This window comes from Myotis davidii, unplaced genomic scaffold (assembly GCF_000327345.1).
Source record: "Myotis davidii unplaced genomic scaffold, ASM32734v1 scaffold189, whole genome shotgun sequence".
Lineage (NCBI taxonomy): Eukaryota > Metazoa > Chordata > Mammalia > Chiroptera > Vespertilionidae > Myotis > Myotis davidii.
The window spans coordinates 3,700,390-3,711,439 of NW_006383017.1; the positions used below are offsets into that span (position 1 = coordinate 3,700,390).

General features: G+C 52.5%; 1 protein-coding gene across 1 annotated transcript in view; it reads left to right on the forward strand.

Moving 5' to 3' along the window:
* Positions 1–11,050, forward strand: part of PTPRG (protein tyrosine phosphatase, receptor type G) — a 531,589-nt gene that overhangs the window by 440,579 nt on the left and 79,960 nt on the right. Inside the window, exons 9-10 of the mRNA XM_015558213.1 lie at positions 4,202–4,386; positions 7,549–7,657. Of these exons, the coding sequence (XP_015413699.1) occupies positions 4,202–4,386; positions 7,549–7,657 (294 nt within the window). The remainder of the gene's footprint in view (positions 1–4,201; positions 4,387–7,548; positions 7,658–11,050) is intronic.

An 11,050-nucleotide genomic window follows, 5' to 3' on the forward strand; every position in this document is an offset into this window, starting at 1 on the left:
ACGGTCCCCTCGGCCTAAGAAGGGACAGTGCTAGCTCTCTCCCTGCCCGGTCCCCTCCCCTGGCTCAGGCCAGGCTGGCCAGACAACACTTGGGGTGTATGATCTCGCACCCCACCCCCAGTTCCATTCTGCTGACAAGCTTGGTGGAGTAGTGGCACTACGCGGCTGTGTTTGAGCTGTGTTTGAGCTGTGCTATCTACGTCTCGGACTCCTGACCAATAATTGGCCTGTTGCCTCAGGAGAGAAAAGGAGGAGGCAGGGTGCCTGGGAGGACCTTCAACTCAATAGTTTAAGGCACTTGGAAATTACACCGACTTCACACCACGAATCACCGTGGTGTATCTTACACCCCAAATGAAGAGGGGTGGGGTGGGGTGAGGTGGGGTGGGCACCGCCCATGCACTCGCGGAGCCACTGAGGAAATACCCTTGACGTTGCTTTAGAGCCAGAGGACCGTGGGCTCTGCTAGAAGCCTCTTCACTATTCAGGCAAGTCTAGGTTCACAGTCAGAGGTGGCTCAGAATGAAGGCAGAGCTTCTCGGGGCTGGCGTGGGCATCGTCCGAGGGCTGTGGGAGCAGGCAGACACCAGTGGGAGTGGAAGCAGCCCGAGGAGGGGAGGCTGGTGCAGGGAGCACCTCGCAGGGGGTGTGTTTAGAGAGGCTGCCAGGTGTGCCGGGGACAGAGGTCAGTGCTGAGGACACACGTGTCAGCAAAGGTGTGGCCTCCCTGTACCTTCGAGGCCTGGGATCAGCAAACCCAGACTCACCCACCACCACCGTTTGTATGGCCATAAGCTGGGAATGGTTTTTATGTTTCAAACGGTTGAAAAATCACAGGCAGTGGAAGACTTACTCACACGTGACCAGGATGTGAAATTGACATGCAGCGTCCATGAGAGAAGTTTGATGGGCGCACAGTCACACTTGTCCCCATGCGTGGCGCCTGGGCTGCTCTGTGCTTCGAAGGCACAGTTTGTGATGTACGGAGACTGTATGGCCCGCAAAACGAAAATATTTACTGCCGGCTCTTGGCCAAACAACTTGGCCAGCCCTGCTCTGAGTCCTCCCAGTGCTCTGCAAACGCCCCCTCCGGGTCTGGCCACAGGGCTCCTCCCCCTCAGCGAGGTGGTGGAGGGAGACAGACAGCAGAAGGGAAATGTCTGTTCCACCTGCCCGCCCCTTACATCTGGATGCCACTCCCCGACCTGCACCCCCGGCCTGCAGCTCAGAAGTGGCCTGTGGAGGCCAATGGGGAGCTGAGTTCCTGCCCTGGTGGGTGGTCCCGTCAGAGGGAGAACAGACGTGCCTCCTTTGTGGGCTCAGTGCAGTACCCTCTGGTACATTGAGGCGGTGGGGTTCAGTCTCTTCATTCCGAGCAGGGATACCGGGCTCCGTTCGCCGACCAGGAGGCATCTGCATGACTTAGCAGAGCCCACAGCAGCAGTAAAACTCCAGCTGCGATGCTGTAATGCATCATCTCCCTTTACATCAGATCGTGTGTCTGCTTTTCCGCGGGAAGGAAGAGATACCTGGACGCCGACTCCCCAGCTAGCTCACGATACTCATCTCTGGGCACTGGAATTGGGGTGATTTAAAAAAAAACTTTCTTCTTACTTTTTTTGTACTACTTGGGTTTCTTTTTAAAAACATTAACATGAACCATCTTAATCAGCAAAGAGAACCCAGCTATTTTAATTTTAAAGAATAAATAACAGTGGTTGCACCTGCGTGTGGGTGATAGAATTATTTATGTGGTGATGATGTCACCATGAGAGCTACGTGCATCCCATGCAGCCCACTGCCGGTCAGCATAAGGGGGGGAATGGGACTATGGCAGGAGCTGAGAGAAGATGCAGAAGTCAGGGAGTCTGACATGGTCGTCACTGCAGAGAACCGAGCTCCCAGTCTATCAGTCTTGGTTCATTATTGGCATGTGCAGGTCTTTACCTCACTTTCCCTGCTCTGCCTTCCTGAGAAACTTGAAGGTTGGGGTATTTGAACGGTATGTCAGTGCCACCTAGTGTCCACGCTGCCACTCAGCCTCGTCTCTGTGGAGCCTTCGCTCACACTTTGTTTGATGTCCCTGCTCTGGTGGCATTTGTGTGGCAGGCGGCGCGATGCCCCCAGGGTTCTCTGGGGCAGTGGGGATGCCTCATTAATTTATCCTTCCTCCTGTCGCAGCCACAAAGCAGAGCTCTCGGCTGCAGCGTGATTTGGCAGTTGAAGAGCGAGCGGATGCCTCCCTGTCAGAACCGATGTCCTCTTTTCTCCAGCGGCCAGCTCCTCACAGTGGGCCGGTGCCTCTGGCGGGGACACCGTCCTGCTCCCTGGGGCGGCCTGGGGCTCGTAGTTCCTGGGGAAGCTGGCTATGGTGGGCTCCTGGGAGACACCACAGCCACGTCACGTCCCACTGGCTTACCTCCTCCCCTCAACCACCCCTCCCGCCCCAGTGCCATCCTCACTCTAACCGTTCGTTCTAGAACCGCAGTTCTTCATCCCCCCCCTCCCCTCCCTGGTCTCCAGCAGTGAGCAGCCGGCCGCACCTGCTCCCCGGCTCCCTCCTCACTCCAGTCCCCCAGGTTCTGGCTCAGCTGAAGCTCGAGGGATCTCTGCAAAGTGCAAACCCACCTGTCTCCTTCTCTGTTCACATCTTCCCCGTGGCTTCTGGGTGCTCTTGGGATGAAGACCGGATGTTTCAGCTGGGCCTCTGCGGCTCCCACTGAGCTGCCCAGTTTCCTCCCACCTCTTTCTCTGAGCCTTGGCCCAGGCCTGGCTTCCCTCAGCCCCCAGGCCCCTCCCTCCCATGGTCCCTGGGCCTGCCCTCCTCTCTCCCCCTGACTCAGCTCCCAGGGTGCCTTCCGCAGCCTTCCCCAAGCCCATAGCTGGGTCCAAGCCTCCATGCTGGGCTTGGACAGCACTGAGTGCCTCTCCTCCCATCCAGGCAGAAATATCAGCTCCATGGGTGGGATCCTTTGGGGAACTCCCATCTCCCCATTTAGACCGCTGGTTCTCAGCCGGGGGTAATTGCCCACCCCCACCCCCTGCCCCGGGGACATTTGGCATTACTGGGGGCATTATTGATTGTTATAATTTGTGGGGGGTGCTAAAGGCATCTAATGAGTGGAGGCCAAGGATACTGCTAAACACCCTACAGTGTCAGCCCCCCAAGAGCAAACAATATCTGGCCCAAATATCAATAGTCCCAAGGTTGAGAGACGCAGCCCCGACTCTGAGCCCAATGGTGGCAGGAACCCCAGGGGCTGGGAAAGCGCACACTTGGAACTAAAACGTCGCTATTAAAGGCTGACTTGATAGCTCAGCCCTTTGGTAGGTGGACATAGAACCTGTGTCCCTTCAAACCTGCGCCACAAGGAAGAGGAAGGCGGGTGAGCCTGGCTTTCCTGTGCCCATGTCGGGGAACTATTCCATGAGGTCCCGCTGGGCCAGCCCGTGTGTGTGTGTGTGTGTGTGTGTGTACACGCTTTAAACTTATTTAACTTCTCATTTTAAATTTCTTTCCTCTGATCTGCTTACAGTGATGTTTGATCTACAATTTTAGTTGGTTGGGGTACCCCACAGGGCCAATGGCCTGGTTTCTACAAAATAGTCATCAAGGGAAAAAGGTCAGGTGACTATGCTAGATTTAAAGAGGCTAAAGCTGCCCTGGCCGGTGGCTCCGTGGGTCGGAGGATCGTCCCATACCCCGGAAGCTTGCGGGTTTGACTCCTGGTCAGAGCATATACCTAGGTGGTAGGTTCAGTCCAGGCAACCTATCAATGTTTCTCTCTCACATAGATGTTTCTCTCTCTCTCTCTCTCTCTCTCTCTCTCTCTCTCTCTCTCTCCCTGATCTTGTTGCGGGCTCTGTTGCGGGCTCCTCCCCAGTCCAGACCCTGGTCAGGGCTCGTGCAGGAGGCAACCAATCAATGCGTTTCTCTCACATTGATGTTTCTGTCTTTCTCTCTCTCTACAAAAAATCAATGGCAAAATATCCTCAGGTGAAGATTTTAAAATAATAATAATTTTAAAAAAAGAAAGAAAGAGGGAGGAGAGATGTGGCAAAATGTTGAGGGCAGGTTCAGGTGACGGGGTGGGGTGTTGTGTGCTGCTCTGTCGGGTTTCCGGGCTGGGCCCTGGGCACACAGGCGGGCCAGTGCGGGGTGTGGTGTCCGGGAGCCCACTGAGTCTGTGTCTGCCTTCAGTCTGCAGCTCGCCGCCCATCCACATGAAGGTGCAGCCCCTGAACCAGACGGCGCTGCAGGTGTCCTGGAGCCGGCCTGAGACCATCTACCACCCGCCCATCATGAACTACATGATCTCCTACAGCTGGACCAAGAACGAGGACGAGAAGGAGAAGACCTTCACGAAGGACAGCGACAAAGACCTGGTAAAAGTCGGGGTGCCTGCTGCCCTTGCAGTGAGGAGAGGGACTCCCGCCGCATCTCTACCAGGCACTGCAGGCAGGCCCCGGCCTCACGCTGCCGCAGGGCAGTGGCTCCCGGTGTGGACCGTGGCCGAGCCTGCCTGGGCCCCATCCGCCCTCACACTCACCCGCCAACACCACCCGGAAAAGCTAGTTCCTTTTTTTATAATTGGGCCCTTTAAACGGACTCCTCTGTCTTTCATTCTATAGAAACAGAAAGCTCTGTTAAGGCCTTTCCATCTGACAGGGTTTTGTGGATGTGAGATGCTGTGTGCATGTGCAGCAGACTCTGGCCCAGGGACGCAGTGTGTAAGGACCCACTGGTATTGCTGCAGCTATTCCTCCTCTTGCTCTTTCCCACTGTCACCGCCACCATGCAGCTGCCCACTGCCCGCACTCCCTTTCCCATCGGATCCCCTCACCTTCCTACCTGGGGGATCCCTGGGACCATGTAATGTTTAGCCACTGTTCTCAGTCTCTCAGACACTCTGGCATCTGACCTCATAGCGGTCTATAAGCTGTGAGCTCCTGTACAGTCCCACACTGTCCGTAAAATGTGCATAAATGTGTAGTGGCCAACACCCCAGCAAGCCCTTCCGAGCAGATGTTTGTCGCCACTCTTCCCCCCCTGTGAAAGCAAAGCCCCCAGCGGGCACTAGTCTTCACGTCTCTGCAGAGAAACTCAACGTGACAGAGTTGGATTGGAGCGCCTCTGCTTTCGTTGTTAATCAAAGGCAGGCTTTGGAATAATGAAATCCGTACCTGTGTGTGCACGTGGCAAATGCAGTCGCACAGAGTGGGATTCTTAATGATCATTCCCACTTTTCCTCCCAGCACAGAGTCCCCGGGGCCCATTCAATCAGTGATAGAATAAAACTTGGCGTATTCCTTTAGATGAAGATTCTTTTTTTTCTTTTTCACTTATATTTTCAATTTCCCCACTAGACATAGTTATCTGGGTCCCATTGAAATCAGAGCGGAACCTGCCGGAAGTTCCCCGAGGTTGTGATGTGTTTTGACCTTCCTCTTGTCGCCGCTGGGAACCCACGAGGGGTTTTCCCTCTGAAGTAAAGATGACTGCATTAATCAGCAGAAGCCGCGTAGGCGCCTAGGCGGGTCTTGTTCTAAGTGAAAAAGAATTAAACACGCGAAGATGAATGGATACTGGCTTGGCGTGAATCCAGTAAATCCCGCTGGGAGCGGGGACTTTGCCCTGAACAGGAGACGGGGTCAGAGGTTTGGAGGAAGGGGCGTGAATTGGGTTCAGAGAAAGAGAGCGATGCAGAGAAAAGTATGCTCTAATGGCAAGGTCTTTTTTTTTTTTTCCTGAGAATTTCCAGGGGTGGCTAGTTTCTTTTGGGACGCACAAGATTAATTTTCTTAATTTCTTGGGAAGCCAAATGTGCTGACTTAGCAGCAACAAAACTATTCTCCAACTGATGGTTGCTGTGGCCTGGAAGCCTCAGAAGAATATATAAGGTCAGGGCGGTCTTTTCTAGGTCACGTGCCTCTTCCCCATCCTCCTACCATTTACCTTCTCCGAAACAGATACATGAGGCTTACAGTTCACTAAGGGGACGTCACCTGCTGCCCTCACAGGAGCCGGGGGCTAGGCCGCAGCAGCAGGTGTGGCCACGGTACCACTTAACGCCCCGTCAGAGGTTTAGGTGCCTGCAATGGGACATCCGCCCAGCGGTTAAGTTCCAAGGATGCTTTTGATACTCAGCCCAGAACCCACATTTCAGTGGCAAGACATTCATCCTTTAGGGAAGTCTTTGGACTCAGTGGCTTTTTTTGTTTGTTTCTTCACAAAGCAAGCACTGTCTGCTTTTCAGGTACTTTCTCTTTTCTCATTTTTTAAAGGCCCTGGGAATAAAGCTCTGAGGAATGGGGACCTGGATTTGGCAGGTGTCTAATGACTAGGGATTGGCAAATATTTTCTAGAAAGAGCCAGGTTGTAAAGGTTTTAGGGTTTATGGGACATAAGGTGGCTGTGGCAACAACTCAACCCTGCCATTATAGATACCACTGTAGGTACATGTAAAGGAATGGGCGTGGCTGTGTGCCAATAAAACTTTATTGACAAAAATAGACAGGGGGCCAGATTTGGCCTGTGAGCTGGAGCTGGCTGGCCCTGTGATAGACCAGGGCCATTCTTTCTGTGGTGTCGTGTGGTGTGGGCTACGTATGAACAGGTTTCCCTGGCCTGTGTCACCTTGCTTTCACAAGGACCCTGTGGGGTCGCTGTTTCTCTCCCATTTACACGGGAGGGCAGCAGAGGTCAAAGACCGAGCCCCTGGCCCAGGATCAGCCTGTGAGTGGGTGAAAAGGCTGCATCTCACCTTTCCTGACCGTTAGCCAGGTGTCCTTCCTGGCATCTTGCCCTGTAGTACCCATGGAGAATGTATGGCAAGACCGTAACACTGCAAGGACAGACATGCAGACATCTTGTTGCAGATGTTTAAACTCTGCCTGGCTCTGGAAAGCAGTCCACTTGGTGATTCGAGAGGCCGTCTCGGGTAAATAATGGCAGTCTATAAGGGATATTAGTGATGGAAGGAGTCCAAGACTCGTGAGTATAAAAGCGGCCTAAGACACAGTCGAGCCTCAGTTAAGCCTCGGGGAGTCCAGACTGATTTGGTTCCGTCTTATCCTGCACATTTCAGTGTTGGAAGCAGATTCCCAGGCCAGGTTCTCTCTGACCACTCTTCCCTTCCAGAGGGAGCCTTTGGTCCATGGGAGCATCGTGTCCAGCAGGTGTTGCCGTGGCAACACAAACCTGAACGTGGTTCTTAACATTACTTTAGGTTTGGCTTAGAACAGTGATGGCGAACCTATGACATGCATGTCAGAGGTGACACGCGAACTCATTTTTTTGGTTGATTTTTCTTTGTTAAATGGCATTTAAATATATAAAATAAGTGTCAACAATATAAGTCTTTGTTTTACTATGGTTGCAAATATCAAAAAAATTCTATATGTGACACGGCACCAGAGTTAAGTTAGGGTTTTTCAAAATGCTGATACGCCGAGCTCAGAAGGTTCGCCGTCACTGGCTTAGAAGGTGGGTGTATGTTGTGTGCTGGCCTCTGCACCTGCTCACTGCTCTTCTTCCTTCGCCTACAGAAAGCCACCATCAGCCACGTCTCACCTGACAGCCTTTACCTGTTCCGCGTCCAGGCCGTGTGCCGCAACGACATGCGCAGCGACTTCAGCCAGACGATGCTCTTTCAAGGTAAGGCCGGTGCCCCGCGCCCCGCCCCTGGTGCTTGGTTTTTCCTGCTGGGAGCTTGGGCAGATGCACACAAGCCTGGCCTAGGAATCTGTGCGGCTTTAAATCCCGCCTTTTAGAGTTTCATAGGCCCGGAGAGGGAAGAAGAGGGAAATGGTGATTTTTACTGTCCTTGTGTATCTGGCTGTGTCAGATCACAGAACCCCTCTTGGATCTAGCGAGACCCTAGAACCAGAGCCCAGACACACACCGCTCACCTTCCAGCTGGCGAGCCACACTCAGGCCCTGCTTGCGGGACTTTTGAGCATCTTGAGAAATAGGTATTTGTTCCTGTGCATTTGGGGCACTGGCAGAAAGTTCTAGGGCTAGGGCTAGGGTGAGGCAAGAGAGGCATTCATCTAGGTGCAAAATTTAAAGGGCTGCAAAAAACGCGGTAATTAAGACACATGATATTTGAATGGAATATTTTTTGAAGGCAAAGTCAATTAAAGCAATTCATGAACATCCTATCAGGATTTTAAATAAAGACAGGAATTCACTCTGACTTACTCGCTCTAACCCAGTTATTTTCAACCCGTGTGCTAGGAGAAATTTTAAAACATGCAATGCCTGACGAATTAGTCAGGGGCTCTGACTTCCTTTCCCTTAGTTTGTCAAATAAAAAGATGAAAAGAGCCAACACAACCATGGCCGTCCTGTGTGAATGAACCAAAATTATCCCTATTTTTTTGTCAGATTGGTAAAAATACATTTTTTGGTGGGCTGCAGAATTTTAGCAGTTAGTTTGTGTGTGCCAGGAGATGAAAAAGATGGGAGATCACTGCCCCAACCCCATTCCAGTCCTAGTTTCAATAAAACTTTATTTACAAAACCGGCTGCCAGCCTGTGGGCCATGGTTGTGGAACTGGTTTGCGATGTGGGCTTAGGCCAGCATGGAGGGACCAGGGCATGGGCTTCGCTCGGCCAGACCGAGGTCCTCCCCATGAGGCCCTCCTCTCGGGTCCTCAGTTTCAGGGAAACCTCCTACCAGGCCAGTGGTCCTTCACCTTACGGAGTCCTGTATCTGGTGAAGGCGTTTCCCTGGAAAATGACAAAACTGAGCATTTTCAGGGGCCCTGGAAAGCCTGTAGGACCGGCAGCAGCGTTGGCTGAAGCCTGTGAGAAAGGCCCATCCAGGACCCTCCCAGATCAGTCCCCTCAGCATTTCTGGGGGGCAGTGGGGGTGGTCTGAGTCCTAACCAGACGTCTGGGTGACTGGCAGGCACGCTGAAGACGGAAGTCCCGGATGAGAACTGGGGCCCTGGAGGGAGGGCCCAAGTTTGAGTCCCGGCTGCACTTTGTATTTCTGCAAACCTGAGCATGTTTATTCGCTTTTCTAAGCTTCAGTTTCACAGTCCGACACGTGGTTGTGTTAACGGTACTGACCTCACAGCATCCTTACGGAATGCCAGGGGCTGATGCCTGTTAAGTAGTTCACATAGTGTCTCTGGGACCAACTACAAATATCCCCTTACTGTTAGGTTTGATTTAAAAAGTACTAAATGCTAAACCCCAGGTAAGCAGCCCTCCAGCCTAGATGCCTCCACGGATCCCTTCCAGCCCTACCATTTTGCATTTAGTGTTTAAATGTTCTTTGCATTTAATGTTCGCATTATCTCATCCTTCCGTGTAAACTAATTGAAGTTAGCATGCTGTATTTTTTCACAAATAACTCATGCTTGCGTGCCCACCTGGGCTCTGAACACATTGGCCCCTTGCCTGTGTGGAGGAGGGAGCTCAGGCCACGGCCAGGCCTGTGCCGGCCCCGGGGAGAGAGAACGGGCTGGAGTGGGTGCCCGCTGCAGGCGGGGCGGGAACATTGGACACACACGTGACCGGATTGCATGCATCCAGATGTGGTCTCCGTGGGCTCCGACCAGGAGCTGGGATCCACAGAACTGCCTTTCCTGACTAACAGGCCCCTTGAGCTTGCTGGCTTCTGCGTGGACTTTGAAAAATGAAATGTTTGTAACGTAATATAATTCAAAAAGGCCTTGTCAGCTACAAGCTCTAAGCGTGGAGTATTTAAAACGTCTGATCGCAGGGCTTATTGAAATGGCTGCCGTCTCCAGTGTCCGTAGGCTCCTCTGTTCAGCAGTGGACGTGGGCTCGCTCCCTCTCTGTGCTGTTTGTCCCCACAGGGGGGCGAGGGGCACGGACCCTTCGCTCCCCCCACAGCGGCTTCGGCATGTGCCCCGCAGCATCCAGGGGGAAGTTCATGAAAACGAAGTCTTAGTGGAACCAGTCGGCTGAGCTGAGGAGAGCTATGAGCAGTAGAGGCCAGTGGACAACACTAACTTGCAGGACTTCAGCTTGAACAGGGAGGGGAAAAAGCTTAGAGAATTTATGGGTGCCTTCTTTGGGTAAACTTCACCTGTGGGTTGTTAAAAATATATTGTGTTAATATGAGGAAGGCACATGAAATATTTTCCTTATCATAGTAAATATGCCAATATTTATGTTCTAAATATGTTACATTTACCTTACTGTGACCAATGTAATAGTAATAATACAGAGTGAGTCACAGTTACAGAGCATTTGCCCATAAGTTGTGTCATCTGACCTCATGGCAGGTGTAACACGGGGGGTATTTATTGCTCAGAAGGGAAACAGTGCTGGGGCAGGTGAGCAACCTGTGAAAAATCACTTGGCTGCTACCAGATCTGGATTCCTTTTTCCAGAGCCGATCATTTCTGCACAGCAATGGGCCATCCCCAGAGTAAGCCTCAGCCACGTGCCCCAGTCTCCAACAAACACGTAACATCCTGAGTTATTGTTCAAAGCCTCTCTGTAACTCTCCACAGTCACGGAAAATAGGGATTCCTGAGATTCTGTGTGAGCCACAGGCCTGTAGGCAGCCTGCTGCAAAGCTGACGGATTCTCTCTTAAGATGATCCTATATAATAAAAGCCTAAGAGGCTAAGTGTCCACTTGTCCAGTTGGCCGTTCAACCAATCAAAACATAATATGCTAATGATATGCTAAAGCCACTCAACTCTGGGCTATGACATGCACTGAGCACCAGAGGGCAGACACTCCGACCAGTAGGTGAGCTTGCTGCTAGGGTCTGGCAGATCAGGACTGAATGAGATGGGCTGGAGATGCCCTGGAGCCCTCCTCAGCTGGCCAACCTTCCGCGTCCCTCCCCGCCCCGATCGTGCACTGGTGGGGTCCCTTGGCCTGGCCCTCTCGCAATTCAGGACACCTCAGGGGATGTTGGAGAGCCAATTCTGGCCCCATGGCAGAACAACTGGTCACTATGTCATGCATTGACCACCAGAGGTCAATGCGCTCCCATAGGAGGAGTGCCACTCAGCCAGAAGCTGGGCTCACAGCTGGTGAGCACAGTGGCGGCGG